The sequence below is a fragment of the Teleopsis dalmanni genome, chromosome X (assembly GCF_002237135.1).
Source record: "Teleopsis dalmanni isolate 2A chromosome X, ASM223713v2, whole genome shotgun sequence".
NCBI classification, from domain to species: domain Eukaryota; kingdom Metazoa; phylum Arthropoda; class Insecta; order Diptera; family Diopsidae; genus Teleopsis; species Teleopsis dalmanni.
This window is the reverse complement of record NC_051848.1, coordinates 60,664,548-60,690,457: the sequence shown is the minus strand read 5'-3', so window position 1 is coordinate 60,690,457 and position 25,910 is coordinate 60,664,548. Positions and strand designations below refer to the sequence as shown.

Sequence of the window (25,910 nt, the reverse complement as noted above, 5' to 3'; positions counted from 1 at the left end):
TTGGTGAAAGCCTGACTCTAGATCAATGGTGGAGAAATATCTTACTTTCCCTAAGTTTGATAAGATTACATTGATATCGGGGATTGATCATCTGTCCGATACTGTTTTTTCCTTTAATTTTTTATGATCTGTTACCATACGTACATACGTAACTTGGGGGGTGCCATCTTTGTACCCTTTTTTGGTACAACCCAAATTGGTGAGTTGTTCATGCTCTTACTTGGCCTTATGTTTTCATAGACCATATCATCTATCTCCTTATTAACAAAATAATTAACTGAGAAGGGCTGTGGATATTGTTTACTTCATATAGGAATTTCAACAACGGCTTTAATTTCCGCCTTAACATCAGTTCTAAAAGGTAACTTCATATTAATATTGGAATGACATTTTTCTATTTGCCGTTTTGATATTTAGTATTCGGGTTTCAACTTCGTCATTATCCTTTATATTATTAAGTTTTGATTCCCTTTGTTAGTTTTATTAATATCCTTTATTTTTGCGTTAATACTCTTAATTGCATTTTTTATTATTTCATTTATATCGAGAAGGAGGAATCGTTTTCAGAATTATTTAAATCTTCTAAAATTAAAAATTTCTCGATGATCCCGTTATACTTTAATATTTGCTTATCAAAATCTATAATAACACTTGCGCGTGTTAGTACATTTATACCATTAATATGTCACATTCTAAATTATTTATTTCATAGAATATAGTCACTACTCTAAATATCTCTGTCTCGTAATAGTATTTAATTTTGTTTAACCATTTATGGTTTTAACCCGCATATAAATAGGTAATTCCTGTTTATCTGTTAATACGTTTGCTTTACAGTAGCAATTTGTGGCTCCCATATCTATCAATATTCGGACTCGCTGGCTTCCAGATTTTGTTCTAAAAATATAGGGGACGCCTGGCCGTTGGCCTAAAAAAGTGTTCTCTTTGCTGTCATTTGTACGTTGATTTTTATTTTGAAGTTAAGCGCTGTGTAAAGATTCTTTAATCGGTTGTGGAAAGATATTGCGACTTAGATTAGAGACAGTCTGAGGTTGATTTAGTTTATTTAATTGAATTGGTTGCGATTAGCATTAGGAGTATAAAAATTGTTTTGATATCTCTGTTGCAAAAATTGGGGTCGAGGTTCTCGGATATTTCTGGTGGATTGATCGATATCCGTTGGTTCCGGTTTCAGAAGGTAATAGGACTTTATATTATCATTATTACTATTAATGCGGTACTGAGGGTATCTTAAGTTATTTTAAAATGTAGTTGGATGGGCTTGATATTGTGTGTATTGTTTCTATTAAACATAAGAGTGAAGTTGGTTCGTAATTGATTCGATTCTAACTCTTGTGCTTTAGCTAAAGCATTAGGCAAGTTTTCCAGACTTAAGGAAAACAAAATACTAAAGAGTGGATGGTTAATATCTGTTATAAATATCCTGGTTGCATTTTCGCGATGTTTTCTATTCAATTTTATTGTGATTATATTATTGTTTCCGTGAGTCATTATCGTTTTGTTGATCAGCATTGTCAACTCTTTGTTCATTTCGATATAGTAGTTTAGTAGTTTATAATGGTCATGGCTCATTGTCTAAGTATACTCATTTTCTGTTCGATTATATGGATTTTGCGTTTGTCCACGTACGCGAAATCTAAGCGGCTAGTAATTACGTCTATTTTAAGCACTGTACCATAATTTCTTATTACGTCATTCGCATGTCCCACTATTTTATTTCTAAGTATGGTAAGTGCCGCGAAATATTTGCGATTTTCAGGTTTATATAAATTCATAGAATTATTAGCTTCTAACTAATTGTTTTTCTATCGAATTTCGGTAAACGTTTAATTACATCTAACGTCTCGTCACTTTTTTTTTTGAAAATTTTAGGCTACATCCCTTAAATGAAGCACTCAATGTTTGCTTTTTTGGAAGAATTGAATTTGAACAACCTTGGCGTACTTATGCTTTCTGTGAATGAGGTCTGCGACTGAAATCGTTATACTAATATTCGACAATTGCAAAGGATGGGACTTCGTCGCCATAAGTAGAAGTAAGTTCAGTGATGCACTCTTGTCTAATCCACGTTTTTTTTTGCAGATTTCGCAGCTTCCAAGTTGCCGTGAACAATACAAAGCATACTCGAATTACTCAAAATGTTCAGAAATGTTCAGAAGGTGTTGAACAAAATGTTGTTCATACAGCCCGATCTGTGGAGATCTATTTAAATTGGAAACATGAATGGTGTTGCAATACGAATACATGGATTAGAATAGATGTAGATGTACGTTGCGGGAATAGGGTTGTGTGGAATAGGAAGCATTGGTGAAGAAATCTGAGCACTTTTGGTCACTTTCATCTGACATCTTAAAGTATTTAAAGTTCTCAATATTCATAATTCTAGTACAATTGTGTGTTTTCTTGAAAGAACAAAAACAAATATGATTAATTTTTTAATTGTAATTTTATTTGCAATATAATGAATATTAATATGCATAATTATTTCTATAGCAGAAGTAAATGTAATGTTGGTATGTGAGGGTGTTCGTGAACTTTTTTTAATTTAATTTTGTTTTTTTCTTTTAAATTCATTTGTATTTTAATTTCTTTTTCATTTAAGGACATTTAAGCATTTTAATAAATACAATCAATTGCAAATTTAAATAAGTTTTTCTTTGATTGATTCTATTTAATATTTTGTTTCTGATTGTTTCACTCTTTAAATACTTCGTCTAACTTATTTAACATCTAAATTATTTACTTCTTTGTTGCCAAGTACATCTTGTCCAATACGTGGTGTATGACCTTTTGCCATTACTTCAGCTTAATTATTAAAAATAAAATAAAAATATTATAAAAAAAAAAATGAAATGAAATTTGTGGCATTTAAGAGATTACGCTGAAAAGAGACGAAAAAAATTAGTTTAATAAAAAGTTTATATAAAAAATACATAAATATTTTTAACATGAAACAAATATTTAGCGAAATGAACTAGATGAAAATTTTTTTTTTATTAACAACAATATGTTTACAATTACAAAAGAAAAACATTGAATGAGTTATGAAATCATAAAATACATGAACCAATTTCATAATAGTTAAATTAATTTTCCTTCTGATGGGTAACGTAATTTTGAAGTCAATAAAAAAAATTTTGAGTGCTTTTTTTGTGTTAAAAATCTTGAAAATCGTAGCAACGTCTGTATTATACCAAACGAGATGGTAAAATTATAGGTGATTTCTTCCTATAAAATGCTGAAAGATCAATGATTAAGTTTGAGGATTGTTAAAAATTTAATGTTAATTTTTATATTATCAGAAATGCAATAAAATTTAAATATGTGTTTCCATAATTAAATAAATAAATATGTTTAAATAATAATAATAATTAAGTTTTTGAAGAGGTATTATATTGTTTTAAAATAAAATAATATTGATAATACTAAATAATAATCAAAATAATTTTTTGGCTATTAAAATAAACAAATTTTTCAATTATAGTAGAAACTCATGTTTTCGAGAACTACGATCCTTGAGCAATTTGAGAATATTAGAATTTGAACATTGATGAATGAATAATCAATTTATTTTTCCTAGACAACAGACTCCCTACAGATTCCAACTACCTAATTTTATTTTCGTTTTGTTTTATATATAAATGTATAACATAGCATGACATCATATGTAAAGTTCCAAGGTTTTCAAACAGCTAATTTTATGTTTGAGGTATACTCGAGCACAAGTATACCTGCATATGAAAAAGGTCAAAGCTTGTAACAGCTCGAATAATATTTAAAGCACTAATATATGTGTATTTATTATATTTACTAAATAAAACTATGCACACCATATGTACTACATATTCCATACTATAAATAACACTACAGTATATATATTAAATATGTCATAAAGGATTATCCATTTCGTGATCCTGATTTAGCAGTAGTCTCTTATTGACACATATCAAACAGAATTGCCATCCCAGATATCTTATCATCTCTGGTTAATTTAAAATTTGGTTAATTGCGTACTCGAACAATAGTATTTTGATTACAATTTTACGGATCGATTGTTTTTTAATGTTGTTGTTGTTGTAACCCGCTGAAATCTGCTTGAGAAATCCTTTTGGGAGGTGTCTAACGGCATTTTGTCATCGCTGGCGACGAGTGGCTTCGGGACGTAGACCGTTCTTGAAATTGTTCTTTAATGATTACGTTTGATTGATTGATTGATATATCATTACATCACTATACGTAACACCACTACATACACATAAACTAACTATATGGTTTAGCATTTAGTTTAAAGGTGTGATATGCACAATATGCTTTGAAAATGGTAAAATTGTGACAATAATCGTTCATTCCACTCACTACAGTCACATGGTGAACAACTTTCTTGGCATGAAATTGAAAATATGGTTATAGAAGGTATATACTTTTAAAAGAGCGGTTTTATAAACTACTCATATTTTGTTTCGTTTTTGTTGTTCGAGAAATTTATTACCAATGAGGTATTCCCAACTTTATGCTAAGTCACTGAATATTATTTTAAAAACGATCCGCTATTTTCAATTCCCAATGTATGCAGCTCTAATTTAACGATACTGTACTAATACCCTTACCAATTTGAGTCCACTTAGTCTTTGGTTTCATCCCATTGAAGTGCATATGGTTTTTCGCCTTGACACAGGTTAACTCCAATTCGCAATCCTCTCTTGATTCTTGATTCTTCTTGAGTTAGTGCTTTTACGCACTTTTACTCTATAATGGCTTATCTCTACCCCACAGTAGGCTTTAACTAGGCTAAAAAATCATATCATTTATTTGTCTTTTAGTTGATGACGGACCTTAAATCAGCAAATCTTCCTGAGAGTCCAGAAGTGGACTTGAGGATTGTATCAACTTTAGTGAATAATTTTAGAGCTCTGTCTCTGATATATTTTTTCACTAAGTCAATTCTAAGATCTCTATGTATGTCTGTTGATCTAATATACCATGGAATCTTAAACACAACTCACACTTCGTTTAGTTTAACTAAACATATCGTAACTGATGTATATATATTTGTAAATCTTTTCATGTTATCTGCTCTATATGTCTCCGGAGGTTACAACAACAACAAGAACAGCAACAACAATAACAGTACTGTTATATATCTCATGCAGACTATGATCCCTGATTGCCAGGTTCAAATAATATATTGAAATAAAAATTTACTTCCAAAGTCACAAAATGGATAATTCTGTTACGTATAAATAATGTATATAACATATATACTAAATATAATATAATACAATATATATTATATGTAATACTTGATATGCATACAACATGTAGTGTAAATATATAGTAAATAATTTATATACTACACACATAAACACAAAATTAAAAAACTAAAATAAGAAAATAAAAAAATATTAATATTAGTGTATGTCGTAAAGAGAATGTAATTTCCTTGTTAAATTATTTCACCTTACAGAAACAAAACTATTGTTTAATTATGTACATATACAAATTTTTGTTTTTGGTTTTTTGTGAAACTAGATAGTTAAAATAAATAGGTCATATAAGAGAAAGCTAAATACCCCTTTAATATATTTTCGAATTGTGCTTGTGCACATATAAATTTTACATGCAAACATCTATTATAAGAATCTGATAATTTGTATTATTAAACTGCAATAATCAATACATAAATAAAGTTCCAATTTTCAACATGTAATGTACATTAAATTATGCAAAACATTAACATAAAACATTTATGACACATCTATTTAAACAGTAAATTCACTCAACTAACAGTCGACGGAGTTGGTATTAGCAGTTGTAGGAGGTTCCACTACTAGTTTAGCAGCTGCTAAGATTGTTGAATCCTTACCCATTATTGGCGGTACGGACACATTAAAAATATCTAAAGCCATTTCTTAATATCGAAAATATTAAGACCATTAAAAATATGTTTTTTTCTTTTAAATGTTAATAATATAAAAATGTTAATAATATAAAAATGTTAATGATATGTGCAAATGTATAACTATATATATAAGTATATATATAAATGATTGTGTTACTAGTGATTTTAGTATAAAATATGTGCACTTATTAAAACTACAATGTATATGTGTCAATTGTATATATGAATTCAAACACCTAAATAATGTAAATATGCAAATTCATACCAGCTGCTATTCCTGCCATCGCTTCTGATGCAAAATGTTTCACATCTACGTCAGTATCTCCATTTAACTTTTCCAAAGTGGGTTTGACTTGTGTATCGATGATACTTGCTTCCAAGTAGGGTGAAATCTTTTGCAGAGTTTTGGCAACATTAAAACGGACATTTGCAACAGGATCCGATGCTAAAAGCAAAACTGTGGGTAGAAGTAACTTGGTTGTGATATCTGTGCCACAAACTTCAGCTAACATATTTAAGCAGAAGAGACAAGTCATTCCTATATAATAAATAGAAAAATATTGACTTTTTCAATAATTTTATAGTTATTTTATAATATACTTACTGTATAAATAGTTCTTGTTGCGTGACATAACTAATATCATCGGAATAATTGCTTGTTCGGCCCATTGTGCACCAAATTGTTCAACCAATTTCTTCATATTTAAAGTAGCTGCTTCACGTATAGCATAAACATGATCGTTTAGCCAACCCATGCATAAACCACGTAACTTTTGATCAAAGAATTCCTGTCCCAATTGTCCGGCTAATGCAGGCATATACTCAATAATAGCCAAACGTACGCGCCACTTAGAATCCTCAGCAAGTTCGACTATAGCTGGTAATAATGACTGCAAATATACCACAAATATTAACATTATCAATTTATATTTGAAAACCTTAAATTTTATTTTTACATAAAAGAATTTAAATTTTATTGTAAATATTATTATTATGAATACTAATAACTTTAGTTACAGGGAGAATTAAAAAAATGTAAATTATATAAAATACAGTAAAAGATCGTTAACGACTAGAATGAATGAATGTTGCCTCAGACTCTTGTAAATGTTTATTACTTGGTACTTCCATAAATCGTATTAGAACTACAGTTACAGAGAAGGTCTTCAGAAAAAATGAAAGTATTCATCTCAAACGTTAATAACACTTTGCAAAGAAGATACACTATTAGTAACCAATGTTACTGTTATAACTTGATTTAAAGAATGATGCAACTTTAGCAAGAAGGATGGGTGACGCTTGATCATTGTCTTAGACCAATAATACCAGAACTCAGTAGTAAAAAAATATTCTTTTACTATTAAATAAAACCGAATAATTCAATATTTTGTAGCAATTCTTAGCTTTCAGAGCTCTCAGTTTATTCAGTTGAATTATTATTGTTGTATTTGAAAAATTCGAGTATGTGGTGAATAATTAAAATTTGGTAGAAAGATCGTAAGCGAAGAGTTGTAGGACGTAATGGCGCTAAAATGATGAAAGACTGTTTAACAAAAATGACTCAAACAGTGTTTGGGAGGTACTCCCAGTTTAAAGATACATATTTGATATTATATAATAAGGCAAAGTGTTGTATTATGTTCTTGAAAAAGTTTGACTATAAAGCAAATGAAGAAAATTCGTTAGGAAAGGTAAACATCGTCTTAGTCATCAATGTAAACGAATAGATCTGTACGATAGGGAAGATGAGATGATCAAAAACTTTTTAACAAAACTGAGTTAATGATTTTAAGCTATTTCTAGGTGTATAAGGTGTACATCTTAAATCAATCTTATATTATAAGATGAAGTGTTTTATTACTGTTTTTGAAGATTTTGGCTATAAAACAAATGATGACAATTTGATAGAAAAGGTAAATATTGTCTTGATCATCTTCGTAATATCAGAACTTTGTGGTTTTCCCCATTCTATTCTATTGTACAATTTATGTCATCCGTACATATGCTGGCGTTTAAAGTATATTTGGGTGACAATAACAACTATAACAACAACAGCAAATTTTAAAGCGATCAATAGGACTTTTGAATATTGCAACTCCTATTCCCTTTATATACTCTAATCCTTTTTATATGTTACTTATGCTTATTTTCATTCTTCTTTTCTATCCTATCTTATTTTTTGAAAATCTTGCAAGATTATCCAAAAATGTTTGAAATAAAAAATCAGATTGCAATTACAAAATAAGTAACATATGTTTTTTACAATAAAAAAATCATATTACTATGATAATGTTATTATATTATTATCTAACAATAATATAAGATAAATTATCCACTTTTCAATACAGTTTTATGCTATATGCATTCTGATGTTGGACGGATAAACATATGTTATGCCATTAAAAAAGTAATAGAAACATATTTTTAATTATATAATCTAATAAGAATTCGCTAGGCTTATTACGAATTATTGACACTCATGCTAACTAATCGCAGAAGAAAAATCGCAATATACATAAGCAGAATATTGTTTCTAATAATAAACGAAACGATTGATTTTCTACGAAGTGTTGACATTCTAGTTTTTTTTTTGCAACAAAAATAACATTTATTACCTGACTATATGTAGCTAACAAAAACCATTGTCTTGGTATAGTACTATAAAGATAGACAAATCATATGTTTATATTTAAAATAAATCAGACAGATTTACAAGAATTTGGTTGCTTCTACTTAAACAATTAATCATTTATTATTAATGTTAAAAGAAACATTTGTTTTAAAAATTTAAAACATTTGTTGCTATATATCTGATTACAGTACAAAGAACATAGATGGGGCTTAAAACCTTACTAATCAATGATTTCATAGAATTTTGTAATAGGTGAGACTATTAAATATTAACTGCATTTAAAATTAATTAATATTAAATAAATAATATTACTTTAATGCTTATTGCTATTTATAATAAATATTTTGTTTTTTAAAGTTTTATTTTTTGGCAAAACTTGAAACTACTGTATGGTTAGCGAAAAAATTCATTTAAATTAAAATAAAATTTATGTTATAATTTCGAGAAGGATAATACAGTCAGTCGAATTTCCATAACTCGAATTTTCTACAACCGGAGTGCAACAGGTTTAGAGAGCAAATTACATATAACAATAAAAAAAATCTGTGACTAACATTGTTATTTTGAGTATTGACACACATAATATTAAATAATTATAAACTAATTTATTTTTATTTATTCTTACCTGTGATAATTGTTGAATTCCTATAACATCATTAACACAATCCAAATTGGAAATAATATTTAAACGCACTTCTGGGCATTCATCTTTCAATTGTATCAAAAAGAGAGGTAATAAATGCTCTACTGTATTATAAGCACCTAACATTGGGCTCAAGCCCATAATAACTGAAGCCAATGCAGACTTAACATGTGGATTAGGATCAGAAACTAAGTCACGTACATATGGTAAAATTGAAGTCATAATAATTTGCACTTGATTTGTTTTATCCAAATTTGCGCAAAAATCTTTAACTTTTGTTGCAACAGCTGCACGAACTTCTGCTTCGGCATCTTTAAGCAAATACTGTAAAATAAATAATAATATATTTAAATACTTAAGTAAAAAAAAACAATAAAAAATATATTTGAACAACCTGAAAAGCTGGAACCAAATCTACACGTGTAATTTCTGGTCCAACTGCTTTCTGCAAATCAACAAATTTCTCAGCAACCATATAACGCACACGCCAAGAAGAGTCGCTAGCACACTGGCGCAAAGTTGGTAAAACTAACTGTAATATTTGTGTATACTTGTTAATACATAAAGCATATAACTATTTACATATGCAAGTGTACTTACATGCTCGACATCTTCCTGTGGCAATAGTTGTGCAATGCTTACGCAAGCCTCTACAGCTAAAAGTCTAACAGAGTCCTATAATAGTTTAAAAATAATTTAAAAATAATTATAATAAATTGTAATTAAATCAATATTAAAAGTTTTAAACAAAAAAAATTATAATTATTAACACGTTAAGTATATAAAATTAACGCACACAACTAACCTGATCATCCTGTGCCAATTGCACAAAGTTGGGTATTAAATCAGATTTTAAGTATTCGACCTCTACAACTTTAGCGAATTCACCAAGCTTACTTGCGGCTGCTCTGCGAACCATTGGTGTTTCATCTTGACACAGTTTACGGAAATTAGCGCGTAATTCAGATTTAACTGGTTGCGAAACACGTGGATAACAAACTGAAAACAAGCCACAAGCTGATGTACGTGAAGTGAACCAATCACCAGAAACCAAACGTTGCAATGTTGGAACAACATGAATTTCTAAGTCTTGTGCGCTATGCTCAGCAGCTACAGTGCGCAAAGATTCTACAGCTTTGTCTCGAACAACAGTCTCTTCAACTGTAGCCAAACTTTCAAGTGGTGGAATTAAATACATAGCATATTCAGGACCACCAACTAGACCTAAAATTAAAATAAAATTTTATAAATAAAAAAATTTTTTTTTCAATTATTTTTATATAAGGTACTTACTGGTGAAATTCCCTAGCTGATCAGCTAATGCAAGCAAGACTTCGTCTTCATCATAAATAGTTTCAGTGAGGAATGGTATCAATTCTGATCTTGTACGTTCTTCACCAAGTGCTAAGGCGATTGTCGATAGCTTTTTAATTGAATTCAATCTTAGCTGCAATAAATAAAAATTAAAATGAAAATTAATTTCAAATTTTTAATTATATTTTTTTTATTTTTATATTTAAAAAATATTTTAAATAATTTTTTTCTTTATAAAATATATAAATATTTTGCACTACCGGCATTATTCTTTCGATTTGGATTGTCATTTTGCTCTGAAATCGTTATTAGGACTGAAAGATACTCATTCTTTTTATTTAGCACACCATTACCAAATAATTGAAACTACAGAGTTGCAATACTTAATACGTACGCTAACTATATAATTTAAATTTACCGAAGAAACTATAATTACACAAAGTGTGCAAAAACATAGATGACACATTAGGGGTACTCATCTAAACTGATAAATGCCTTTCAAACCTTATAAACGTATAAATTTATCTTCTTGATAATTGAAGTGTCAAATTTTGTATGAAAAACAGTTTACACAAATTTATTAAATTTATAAGAAAAAATTACCGAATAAATTTATATCGTATAAAGTCCCACAAAAGCAAATCATTAACAAAAATATCTTTGTGAATACTTTTTAGTTTCGACTTTTCGCTAAATTTCGGTATATTATTTTATAATTGTTTAATAGCGACACAGCTGATCAATAAAGTTTGCACAAATATTTATAATTGCAACGATATTGGCCAAAAAATTGCGCTGCTAATAATTTTTTGTTGATATAAATAGTGGTATTATACAGCATATTGATAAATTTACGCAAATATTTCACTAAGTGCATTCATATAACCATGTACGCAAACGCATAAAATTATACATTTGATAAATTTATATGCTAAGATGAGTACTCCTATCATTTTAAAGAAGTGCTTTGGCATGCCATATATAATGGTCCAGCGTCAACTAGTATTTGTCTTCTCAGAAGCAAGTGAAAAAACACATAATTACATATAAAACAATTAATGCCCGTAAAATAATATACATTTACAACTCACATTTAAAAGTGTTTTAATTGACAATAAAGCGGTAATACAGAAGTACCACAAATATGTAAAATAGAGCATATAATAGAGCATATAATAGAGAATTTATAATTATATAATTTTTGTGTTCAATGACAAGACTTCTGTTTCCAATATAAAGGGATAATAGCGACGATATATTGAATCTAAAAATCTAATTTTTAATTTAGCGAATTATACGATTCAACGTCTAACAGTGTCTTTTAAACGGACACTGTTAGCATTAACCAACGGTTGTCTGTTCAAGTAGAGTGGTCGGCTAAATGCGCTGAACATGTTCCAAATTATGACAAAACAAAAAGTTGTCCGGCTAAGAATAATTTGTCTTTAACACGGATGTCCATTAGATCAATTTTGGCTGTAATACAAATTTTTTTTTATTATGATTTTTATTGCAAACATTATAAAGCGTTAAAAAATTCTAATTTAAAACATATATATATATATATATATATATATATATATATATATCTCAAGGATGGCTTAGATACATATATGCGTCACAGCAATAATAGTGGATAAATGCAACAAGAGTGCAAAAGAGTAATATCGAATTACCATAATTGGAACATAAGACTTAGAGCAACACTGAGAATAGTCAATAGTGATTGTTAAATTAAGCATATTTTAATATTAAAATTATAATCTGGCATAAAAATAAAACATTTTTATTATGGAATATACTACCAGAATATACTACAATTTTTTATTAAGTTATAAATAAATAAGGTATGTTCATTCTTGAACAACTAAAGACACTTAATGAATTATTAAATTTATATTTCAATTTTTAAAATAAATGCGCGAATATTTAATATCAATCAAAAACAAACTTTAAATGCTGCTCCTACGAAGTGCTTAGTATAAATATATTTTCGGGGTAAATTTTTTTCTTAAGTATAACAACAATAATAAGTATAACAATGAAAATATAGTAAAGTGCAACGAAAATGTTGGTCGAAGCAAAGGCTTAAATAACCTAGTAACGTTACAACTCATTGCACGACGTGTATACTGTTATCGAGCTCAATACTCGAACTCGTGAATAACCCTAGTAAAAAAAATATAATAGTAACAGTAATACATACTATAGAGAACGTATCTTGAATCAGTCAAAGCTCAAATGAAATATACTATAGTTATAATAATAATATACAAATAATAAATAATAGTAAAGATAATAAAAAAATAATATAATAATAATAATATAATAACAATAACATAATAATAATAATATAATAACAATAACATAATAATAATAAATAAATTATAAATAATAGTAAATATAATAAAAAAATAATATAATAATAATAACATAATAATAAAATAATAAAATTAATATAATAATAATATTAATAATAGTAATAATAATAATAATAATAATAATAATAATAATAATAATAATAATAATAATAATAATAATAATAATAATAATAATAAAATAATAATATAATAATAATAATATAATAATAATATAGTAATAATAATATAATAATAATAATATAATAATAATAATATAATAATAATAATATAATAATAATATAGTAATAATAATATAATCATTTAATAATAACATAAAAATTATTTTTATTTTTTAAAACTTTCATTATTAAATTATTAGGTAGGAAAATATATATATATTGTATACATATAATATTATATAAACCTTTATAAAGCTCTTTATAGATTGTTGCGTTACAATACAATATATGGTACGTTAAAGTATTATAGTACGCACTGAGATTAAGTAAATTATAACCAGGGCTTCGGATCAGATATTTCTGAGTTCCAGTTCAATAAACAAAAATATATCGGTTTCTTTTCAAAAAAAATAACAGTAATTTCTTCGATTTAATTCCGGTTCTGTTTCAAGCAAATATTTTTTAAAAATAAATTTAAATAAATTGTAATATGTATTACAAAAATCACTTTTTTTATCATTCTCATCAATTTTTGTTTCATTTCGTTTCAGATACAGCGGTATGTTAATATCACTTGGATTATAATATTAGTTACTGTAACACATTGGTATTATACTCGTACCAGCAAAAGAATTAATAATAATTAGACGGGTTTCAAGAACGGCCCGGAGCCACTCGTCAACCACGACGATTAAATGCCGTTCACTACCCCCTAAAAGGATTTTACAAGCAGATCTTAGCGGAGTACAATAACAACAACGACACTACAATAGGAAGTGATATGCAATTTATTAATTGATATTCCAAACTGCTACGTCTCATCTCTTCCTGTCAATACTTTGATAAAGATTAAATACGTTTCAGTGAGAGAAATTTCAATGAAAAAGGGAAATATGATCTTAGGGTTTGTGATTTTATACCAACAACTGTTATGCCAAGATAATGTTGGTATAGGGCAATCTAGAGAAAAAGAGAACAATACAAGAACTGTGAAACTACTTACCACATGAGTAATTCATACATAGCTTATTTTTTTGCCGTAATTTTGTATATGTATCATTATATTTAATTATATTGTTTACATACGTTGGAATTATTGAACTAATTTACTTCACACTAATATCAACACTAGAAATACACAATATTATGATACAGTTTAAGCAACATACATCAATTGTTGCTATAGTTACCGATAGATAAAATGATATCATAGAGAATACCAAAAACTAATTCATAGGCCTGTTCCATGTGAGGCAGTAGTGAATTAATTGGACCCCTTTAAATGATTACTACACTAGGGAGTAGCACTAATTACATTAGGATAAATCATTCGGCTAGTTTGAAACTACTCCGATTTGATGCAGGGTTAGAATAAATTAAAACAAAAAGAGATATACTGACTCAACTTAGGAAGGTAATTTTTTTATTTAATCTGAATGATAACAGTTATAAGGTGATTTTTATTTTTTTAATCATTTTTTTAAGATCCTGTTAAGGTCCATGAATAATAATCATATTTAGAAAAATAATTAATTAATTAATTTTAAGATTTAGTATAAGATTTGATATAGACAAAATAATGTTATAACGTTCCTATTTTAAGAATAAATACACCTAAACGTTTTCAGAAAATTGTTAACACAGAAAGCTGTTAGTTTGACATAACAGGGCTTAAGAATCTACTCTAATCTACCCAGAAGGGGGTACAACAGACCCGACAGTCGCAGAGCCACATTCCCTAACTATAAGAATAATACCATTTTCTTAAATAATCAATCAATTTAAGTCATTATGACCTATTTTCGACTGTGCGATGGATTGTGGTATGATATGAATTTGTTGATACTCCCCGCAAAATTAGTGCATCCCAAATTGGGAAATTTGTCAGTGAAAAATATATATAACATTTAAGTCAAGTAAACATAGAACATAGCAACATAACATAGAAATTTTGGTGTTAATCGTGACGTGTTTGGACGTTACATTGTAGTAAAATGCATTTAGAACATTTAGAAATGTGAAAATGTAACGACCCGACCCCTGTTGCCTATTGCATATCAATTGCTACAACGTGAGAACTCTTGACAAAAAAATACCAAAAACCTTTAGTCAAAGTTAAAGAAAAATGAAGCAAGATCGTAACCCCATATACGATTGTAGTGCTTAGTGATGATTTGAAAATATGACTTCTAGTAGTAATCTGAATAAATTACATTATTATTTACGTCTGTGATTTCTTTTAAATCATTTTTAATCATTATTTACGCCTGTGATTTGTTTTAAATCATTTTTAATCATTAAAATAAATAGCTTTATAATAATGTATGCAAAATAGCCCAGCTCGTAGGGTTAAGCGGCATGTGGTTGTCTAATAGGGTAATTGGGTTTGAGCAGTAGGCTTGGATGCTTCTAGATGTGTCATCTCGTCTTCGTTTTATTCACAGGTATTATTTTTTCGGAATAATTCTGTGTTGTATTTGTCACTTTTCGCCTTAAATGGTAAATATCCTTCATTATGAATATGCTGAATATGCTATTAATCACTATCCTCAATTGCTTACTGAAATCTATAGCTCTAAAAGAGGCACTGCATTAGTCTGATATATGGATAGGAATGAAGTATGTTGCTGTTGTTGTTGGAATAATGCAGTTGAGAAAGGTGAACGAGAAAATAAAATTAGGTAAATTATATTGATTTGGAAACTTTTAGCTTAAATATAATAATATATGTGTCTAATTGCTGAATCAATTACAATCGTATTAGATAATTATTTAATTACAAGAACTAATGAAATAGATATCAGTGACAGTTATATCATTTACACATTTCGAATAGGAATTACTTATGGCAACACTTTTCACTGTGCTCCTGCAAAAAGCGACTTACACAAACGCACTTAGACAATACAAAAAAATGCATAACGATCTAGATCGTTACATCGGGTTGAGAAAAAGCTGGATAAAATTCTGTTTCGCAAGCGGTGTCAATTACGTCAATTAATTGCTCAGTGATTTCAAGTGTTTCTTTATCAGTTAGTGTCTACAACATATGTTTTGTAATATAAAAAACAATCTGAATAGATAATTATAACAATATCTGTTCAATAAGTTTGCGTTTAAAACTACTGAGTGAGTAATGTTAACTTTTTTTCCTATTTTATATAGCATTTGTGAAATATATTTGTATGTTCGCGTGGTACAACTGTTCACATGTGGACTATATTTTAATCTTTCAAAAATCACCTGATGATGATGATATTAAAATTAATTATCATTAGTCAATGCTTATTTAACTAAAGTATATTTTTATAAAAAAAAGTTTGAAGATCGCATTTTTAGTAGCGTTATATCTACTTATGTATTAAAATTTATAAAGATACTTATATATCGAATAAAAAATCTAGAGAATAAAAGTTAATGCTATAATAAACTAAATTGTTGTTAAAAATATTAAGCAATAAATAAATTATTATTGATTTTATTCACTATTGTACATCCCCTACTGCAATACTTTGTGTAGATTGATATTAAAAAACGAATATACATTATACATTAAAACGCTGCTCCTATTATAGTTCTTTTAAAATTGTTTATTTACTTGAAGTCTCAACAGTCCTAGCAAGTGTAAAAAAAACTTTTTTTTGTATAAAAACTCATATACCAAGAACACTTTTAATTTATATACTACTGGATGCACTGTAAAGGGTAAAGACAAACTACGAGATTAAACAACCTATCCCAGACAGTTTAAAATTTTATTGTTCACCAGGTTTCTTATCTCAACAAAATGTGTCAGAGATCAGTATTGCTTGTATGAAATAGATGTTGCAGACTTATCTATCTTAAGGATAGATATATCACCCCCTACAACATATAGAACAAAACAGTACTATTATTATCGACTTTCTTTAAAAGCCTAGAAATCATTTCAAATAGCTGGAGTTAGTTGTTTGAGTAAAATGAAAATTGGGTAAAAATAATATCATCAAAGTTTTTAACAACACCAGATTCTCAACTAACACCAATAAAATTATCACCATTAATAACTTAACATAACAATGCAGTAGCCTCAGGCCTCAGTTCAATAGTCGGAGAATCCAAAAACAAAAAAATAATTGGGTCAGTTGCACTCTATAACATAGAACAGCTATTGTAAAGTAACAAATACAACTAAACACGATAAATGACATATTAACTGAGCAATTAAAGTTTATTCTTTTTAATTATTTATACATTTATTTTATGCTTATAGTCCTCCGTTCCATTGTCCTTGTTATTTATTAATCTATTTCAAAAATAGAACCAATTCCTATCTATTTATTTGTTCTCGTCAAAACAAACATATACACAGATATAATTTTACATCGATTCGTATAAAGACACTAATTAATAAATGATATACATACTATATAAAAAGTACTTAAAATTTATAATATACACAATCATAATATACAACAATATGATATCTATGTATATATATATTATATTCTAAAAATCGCGCTTAAAAGATAATGTCACTTCTTTTTCTAAACTTTCAGTACTTTCATTAAGAAAGGCCACTGAAAACAACAAATTATATACAAAAAAAGTAGCTGAAACCGGTTTTATAATGTATTTTGTTGTTCTCTACAGAAATTAACCATATAATACGAGATGTTTTTACAATTATACTTTTGTGTGCTCTGTGATGGCACAGTCTTTATTGTGCAAAAATGTGTTACAAAAACACAATGAGTGTAAATATACTGATACTAACCTCACCCGGCTCTATATGACTTTTTACAGCTTCTGGAGGTAAAATTACCGCAGGTACACGTTTCAAGTTTGTTGTGTCCATACTTCAAAAATGTTTGGAAAAATGTTGTATTGCACTCGTTGGGACCTACTTTAAACTAGTCAAAATAAAATTCTAATTGATCGATATGTTTGATTTAATAAATTCAGCTAGTTGTAAAAAAGAATGTATATATTTACTTAATAGAATCTCCTTCTTTCTACTTTAAATACATTTTTCCAAACAATGTGTGTGCAATACACATGTGAAAGTATTTATATATGTTAACAGAGTAACTTATACAAATTTCTACCTCAATAATTTAAAAACATATTTTCTTACAACAACAAACACCTTTCAAAGCCGCCATGAATCTTAATAGTAATACTATTTCTAGCATTTAATAATTTACAATTAAATTTAAGTGTATTTTGAAATTAATATTTTTTTTTATCATGATATTATTCAAGCGTGGAGGGGTATATAGGGTGTATATATACAATATATAAATATGTGGACATATTAAAGATGAAATCTATATTGCTCAATACCACTGAAAATGCGCCTTAATCGCAATAAATTGTCAATACTTTAATAAAATATCTATCTCAAATATGCAGACATATGAAATTTAACACTAAGTAAACAAAATGCATGATTTCAAGAAAATTCTTACATAAATGTTTATAAATAAATTTAATGATAATATCGATTTTATATATACCTATACATAAATCGATTTATATAAAAAATACATGAAGCAAAATAGAAATTATATTCGTGTTATTTACTTAAATGGAATTTTTTGTTTACGTAATAAATAATATATTTATTGAATTTATGAACCTCCTATTTGAAAAGAAATATGTATTAGACATATAGATATTTAAATTTTAAACATATTCTAATTTTTAATTTATTTTTAATCATTCACACAGGATATTTTTTACACAGGATATAGTCACACGCTAACCAGTTCTTTGTGACGCATATATAATAATAATAATAAGAATAAACAGGATACTAGCTCCCAACGGAGCAGAGCACTGCGACCAAATTGATATTTTGTGCTACAACTGACCCGTACCGAACAGAAGACATTCCGCTTTCCGAATGAAGGTCAGAATGTCGTCCGTTGAGGACCTCCTAATGTCAGAAGGGGAGAGTAACTCTCCTCCTAGTGACCTCACAGAGAATGTGACTGAAAGTCACACCTGCTTCTCATATATAAGTCCATAAGATGCATTTATAAGTCCATTCCCAATATTTGTCCCAACTAAAACTCTACTTCACATGAAACTGCTGAAATGCTTTTAAAGTCAAACAAACAAACAAATTCCGTTTGGTTTAATACAATAGATTAATTTAAAATTTCATATATTTTTAAAGTACTTGTTAACAAACAAATTAATGTAATAAAATGAATTAACAGTACAGCATAAAAAGTGCAGCAACACAAAACGATCAACAACTTTAAAAGTTCAGCAACATAAAATGTTTAGCAACATAAATGCTTTGGGATATGGCTTTCATTCACCGTTGCCATTATTTCATTCATTAATTTGCACATTTGCAACTTGCCATAGAATCAATATAAAAAAAATTTGGCAACATTTTAATTCAGGCAAATGTATTAGCCAAATATTTTAATGACATTCAGATATCTCACATATAAAGTCTCATTAAACGATTGGTTTCATAAGATCCAAAATCTTTGGAATAAAATTGTTTACGAAATAAATAGAAAAAGTTTTTTTTGCCTTTTTGTTGGCAACATTAATTACAAAAAACTTTAATTAATTATTTAATTGATATACAATAAAGAATACAATAAACATGCAATATTACACTTAGCTATATGTGTATATAGTTAGTTTTTTCGGGAGTGTATAAAGCAATAATATATATGTTGCAAGATTTTTATCTATTTTTCCGTCTATTCTACCATCCCGAATAGAGCCACCAAGAGCAATTTATAGTTTATTTATGTATGGAAGAAAATACTCTTAACAATACTATGCTGCATTTTATATTGTTAAAGAAATCAACGAATTATTAAAACCAGTGGTCGATTAAAATATTGACTCCAAAATATGATCTGTGGCTAGACCTTCTAGTTGTTGCGATTTATTGTTAAAAGAACATTTTTCGTTGAAGTGTTTGAAGTGATTTGGTCTATGCGAGCAATGATTCTAACTTTGAAAATAAATATTAAAAAAATTTTTATAAATAAATCTTCTTTAAATATTATCCAAAAAAGTTTGCAAAATTGGAACTATAGTTTGTAGGATGTTTTGTTATTGTGTCGTGAGAATGCAAGAAGATCTATACCATTATATAAGTTACAAAGTATATGCAAACATCATCATATAGTATCAGAAACTATAGATTTTAAGTAAATTAATAAAATAAGAATTCTTTTATCTTCGTCAGATAATTAACATCAGCCAAGATTTGTTCTTTCTTTCAAGAGGAGTAAACCACCAAAATGGAATAAACTCTTTCAGATAATAATAAAAACAAATATATTAATAAAAAGTGATTGAAAATACTTCATTTAATTGCAATGATTTTATTTTCGTTAGGCATGCAAAATGAAAATGATATAAATTCCATATTGATAAATTAGAATTTAATCTTTTTTTAATTGAAAAATATTTGCTTTTATGGAGCAGTAAAATTTATTTTTAAATCAATTATAATAACACTTTTTTTTTATCTCTCTAATTTGTGTTTTGTTTTTTAATAATATTTAAACAAACAAATTTTCTTTGGAAATCGATTAGAAGGGTTGATTTTCAGTTGATCGCTTTAAAAGGCGAGTACGACTGGAAGAGCCAGAAATGGCTATGTCTCTCTGTTTTAACACTGGTTAACATCAATAAAAATCCCACAGATTTTGCACATTCTTAGCTAAGCATATATTCTAACCTATCTATACATATTTGTAATTCTTTTCATGCTATATATATCTTCGAGGGTTAACATAGCAATAATGGATAATTGCAACTGCTGGTTTTTATACAATATCTTAGCAACGAAGATTTTAGTCTGATATATTGATTATGTTTTCCGCATTACCAATACTTAAAAAATCGTTTGAAAATTGGTTCTGCAAAAGCTTAGTCATTTGTATGAGAATTTCGAAACACGAAAATTAGTGATCTGTTATTAGAGTGCTGAATTAAAGTACTCTCGTGCAAACATTGATTGTACTTAATGCTCTAGACGCCCAAATGACGTTGTTACTCTGGTACATATGAAAAAAAATCGACAATTTTATTAAATAGCCATAATTGAAAGTTGCAAGAAAAAGCTAAATTCGTAAAAATATTAAATGAATGTGTGGCATTTCATATGAATATTTGATTATGAGAAAACTGCTAGCAAAAACAGCAACGCTTTGGGAATTCTGAAGTCTGTTCAAATATAAATTAAACGTATTAAGAAATTTTTATTAGTACTTTAAATAACCATTAACGAAATATAGTTCTATCACTAAGCCTATTTTCAAGGCCTCAGCAAATTCTTCCGAAATAAAGATGAAATTAGTATTTGTATGTTCATGACATAAAGAATCTATTTCGAAATACAAAATTAATTTTGAATTTAATTAATTTTTTTTATAGACTTAACAGTATTACTTTCACTGATATTAACAAACATCCACTAGCAATCGCCTTTGGATATATTCATTGGTTTTAATAATACGTATGCAATTTTAGACTGTAAGTGCCGATCAAAAATATAAAACACAAACTTTAGTGGTCTTTAGACCTCGACCACTGAAGTTAATGTAAGAGAGATATAGAATAAGCATTGCAATAATCGCATAAGTGTTAAAAGCAAATAGATAAATAAATAAATAAGAATGTTATCCAAAAAGACGAATAACATCAAAGTGAATATCCAATATATGGTGAATATGAAGACTCGTGATAATCCCATATAAGAGTTAATGACTAAACGCAACCAGCATTTACATTCATTATATATGATATCTTTCGTATAGACTAATAAGAGAACCTGTAAATGAAATTATTTACGTTCTGTTAGAAGGAAACATATATTGTGAAGGTAGAGGATGGCATCTAACGATTGCCTGATGTAAGTTTATGCCTATAAAACTAGTATATTAAGCAGCTAAGATGTGTAACCAGAAATAGAGTCAATTATAATAAGAATTAGAAATCAAATCTGTAAAATAGAGTAATAATTAATTTTCTATTATTATAAAATGTGAACTATGAACAAGTATTAATAACAATAAAAATAATTTTAAGTACTTTAAAAGTTCATAGAAAAAGTTACAAAAATATTAATATTATATTTTTCATATAACAGCTATTACATTAACATTTCTCTTATTAAAACTTATACATAACGTAGTCATATTTAATTTAATTTCATGAAGCGAATATAATAAAAACAAATGGCTAGAACTAATTCGTAATTGATTCGTTTGGTAATATCTTTTGAAACAAACTATAACTTGGTTTCAGGACCGAATAGGTTTACGAACCACTTATTATCGTCGAATAAGTTTCGCTCACAATTTCCAGTGTAGTCCTACTGGAAAGTAAATCAAAAAGAGTTTTTCATTAACAAGAGAACTACACGGACTATAACAACAACAACTGATAGATATGCACATTAAATATTCGCTAAATCATGTTTGATTTCTATTAATAATTCATACACTATATTTATATGTATAACAGATAGATAGCAACTGGTTGTATCTGACAGGACAGTTAGAGAAATGGCATACTTTAGTTTTGCAATTGATTTGTTATATAAATTGTTTCGAGTATTTGGATACTTTACTAACTGTTTTAACTTAAATTTAATTCATTATTACTTTTTACAAGAAATAAACATACCGATACATTAATGTTAGTACGTTAATAACTACGATAGGTTTATCAATTTAATAAACAATCTATGTATATTTTAGCATAAGAGCTTAAGATGAGATTAAAAAAAGCTAATTATATATAACAACTATATGTTGTGGAAAATATTAATAATTTGTATTTTTTAGACTATTGATCTATAACTATTAACATTACTATTTTTAGTTTACATGCAAAGTCTTCTTTACAAGCTATACATGATTCTATACACTGTAAACAATTATTGATAATAGTAAAGTTTACATATACAATATTTATTAATAAAATTAATTTATAAACAATTATTTCATATCACTATAATATATAACTAATTATTGTGGAAGTACATATGATAAGTATATATAGACCTTAAGTTTCATGAAGAAAAATAAATAAATAACTCAAAAAGACCTAAACATATTTATTTAATATATAAGCACACAAAACATATTTTCAAGTGTGCTTGCGTTTGTACAAAAACTTGTTCCGGTAAAAAATGCATCAGTATTTACACACAATTTCTACGGTACAAATGCATTAAAATAACAAAATAAAACTTATTTTGTTTTGTTATTCTGATTAATACGATTTAATATAAAAAGTATAATAATAAAAAAATATTTTCATGTGGGAGCTTGTAACGTTTATATTAATTAAAATATCACAAATGTTTATTTGTGAAATTACAAATATGACGAATGTTGAAATGCGTCATATTTTCAGTCAGAAGCGTTCACATTACATATAATTTTGAATGGTGTGGAATATTATTTACCTGGACATCCTCATTTTTCAACTCATCGATTAATACGGCAATCGGGTACAAGGAATCATCAACGGACTTGTCACTCGCTGCCATTTTTCTTTAAAATCTGAATGTAATTTTTCTTTTTTTGGTTCTGCGACACACTCCAAAACTTAATACTCTACGTCTGCTTTCAGCTTAAGAATTCAATTCTCAATTTTAAGTTAGCACTTTTATTCAAGAATAAATACACAATTTTTGTAAAACAATATATAAATTCTATCAAGTATAAATGTAAAAAATCTTAAATTTTCTGCAAATGACACAACTGTGTATTAATAAAAACGAAGAGTTGCCTTCGGTAAGAAAAATGTGTTCGGAATGTTGTGCATGTGATTGTTTGTGTAGACAATATTAAACAGGGTTGCTTTACCAAGAAAACAAATACTTGCCTCAAAAATTGTTTATATATTGTGTATATATGCTGATTCATGTAGTGTATACACATTCAATTTTAATTTCACAAGAATTAGATATTGACCGCACTATATTGATTCGCAAAACTCAATTTTTTAGTTTAACGATCACGTTTCTTTACTTTTAAATTTTAAATAAAAATTTATATATGAACACTATAAAATCACTCAAGCCCATTAATGGCAATAAAATTTTATTAATTTGATGTATTTATATCTATGTATAGATATTTTTTATATATTATAAAATATGTATACGAAACAATATTAAATTAAAATATTAAAATACTTAAATTAAAATTTCATTTTTGACATATTGTGTCATGATCCTGAGTTACATACATATTTGTTTATAATAAATTTATCATTTATATCCGAGTATGTATATCGTGCGTTATACTTCTATATAATCGATTGTTTCTCTCATTCTTGCATATATACGTGTACAAAGTAAAAACACAAAGCGTGGAACTTAATATTCTTATATTTAAATTAGTATTATGATTTGTGCTAGCAATCTGTATTTTTCAAAACAGCTGTTAAAATGATAAAGATGTTATCTCATAGATTAAAAAGTATATGCATATATATTAAAATGTTTTTTTCTTCAATTCATAAATGTAATGCATACAAAGAAAAAAAAAAATTAAATATGAAATACTACGTGTTTTTCTATTGGTACAACTGCTTCTATATATTAAATACTTATAAAAACATTGTTAATGAATACAAATACATAATTTATTGTTTTACTTAAAAAGGCAGATTTAGAATAGATTGAGGTAATTAAGTATTTTTAATTTATTTTTATATACATTTCGAGTAAATCAATAAATATGACATATTATAATAAACATATAGGCTCTTATATTACTTTATACCATGTTTACCAATTAATAATAAGTAGACCTCAATCAGTAGAAATAGCTATAACTAAGATTTCACTATGGCTATTGATAAGAAGCGAAATAAAATAATGGTGATAATTGTTTTTGTAAAATTTGCGAACATTAACATTGTAAAAAGGGAAAGTAGTTGATATTAGTTTTATATATTTTTGAGAACATGATAAAATTAAATTCGAAAATAATTTTCAATTTAAACATTTCTGTATCATTTATTTTCTCAAGGAGGGGTTTTTATTTTTACTATAATTAATATCAGCAATTTTTTTATTAAAAAACTATTTCAACAAATCTAATATATAATTAAATTAAACTCCACTAAATGAGTTATTTTTGTTTTACTTTTTTTTATTTTACTATTGAACGCAATTAGTCGGAAATACTAGTTTTATCATAATAATCGCAAACATATGATAGGTAATGTGTTAACTGAGAGTATAAACGTGCGTTGAAATTTAAAATTACGGTTATGCATTTCAAATTGCCTAAACTTTACATTTACATATTTTAATTGAAAATGAAATTGGTTAAAATAAATAAAGTAAAATAATATTAAAAAGCATATTAGAATATTGCATATAAATATGTTGCTGAATTAGTAAACAGCAACTAATGTAAAGAATAGAATAGAAGCTTTCGTACATTTTGTCAATTTTGACAGCCGTCAAGTTATTGACAGAAGTTAATTTAATTTTAACAGGGATGTCGCATTAATTTTTTAATATATAACAATATATATTTTTGTTAACAATAGCACCATAAACATCCTGCTATTGTTTTTAAATATGCTGAAAAGCATATACAATTTTTAAATATAAAAATTTAATATATTTATTTTTATAATTTTTAAGCAAAACACGTTCCCGCTGGAATGAAATATCAATGCCTTTTGAAAACAGGGTTGGCCAATTTTAATTTAGATCTTTAATAATTATAATCAAAAAACTATTTTTCATTAATAGTTAAATAATATAATGTTCAATATTTTCATTAATTATTAATTTACCCAGAAATTTTTAGTTGTACTTACAATTATAAATGATTTATTTTTTGATTTACAAAATAAT

General features: G+C 27.1%; 1 protein-coding gene across 4 annotated transcripts; it reads right to left on the bottom strand.

The window, feature by feature from the left end:
• Positions 1–2,448: 2,448 nt before the first annotated feature.
• LOC119687612 (serine/threonine-protein phosphatase PP2A 65 kDa regulatory subunit) lies at positions 2,449–23,823 on the bottom strand. Of its 4 annotated transcripts, none has more exons than XM_038101989.1 (10): positions 23,493–23,823; positions 10,489–10,642; positions 10,001–10,419; positions 9,796–9,870; positions 9,590–9,745; positions 9,178–9,519; positions 6,525–6,810; positions 6,186–6,458; positions 5,807–5,929; positions 2,641–2,902 (listed from the first exon to the last, which is right to left on the bottom strand). In XM_038101989.1, exons 1-10 carry the CDS (start codon positions 23,574–23,576, stop codon positions 2,898–2,900), a joined length of 1,917 nt encoding a protein of 638 aa, XP_037957917.1. In that variant the 5' UTR covers positions 23,577–23,823; the 3' UTR covers positions 2,641–2,897. The 4 variants fall into 4 exon arrangements, with proteins under 4 accessions (XP_037957921.1, XP_037957917.1, XP_037957918.1 ...); XM_038101990.1 differs by having other exon boundaries at positions 9,590–9,727; XM_038101993.1 differs by lacking the exon at positions 5,807–5,929 and having other exon boundaries at positions 2,449–2,902.
• Between the last annotated feature and the right edge of the window lie 2,087 nt (positions 23,824–25,910).

Excerpts from the sequence above, each read along its gene's own strand:
- LOC119687612 (XM_038101989.1), bottom strand. The coding sequence starts at position 23,576 with ATGGCAGCGAGTGACAAGTCCGTTGATGATTCCTTGTACCCGATTGCC. Across the intron at positions 10,643-23,492 it reads TGAAAAATGAGGATGTCCAG|CTAAGATTGAATTCAATTAA; the intron begins GTAAATAATATT and ends TATTTATTGCAG. Across the intron at positions 9,871-10,000 it reads AATTGGCACAGGATGATCAG|GACTCTGTTAGACTTTTAGC; the intron begins GTTAGTTGTGTG and ends AAACTATTATAG.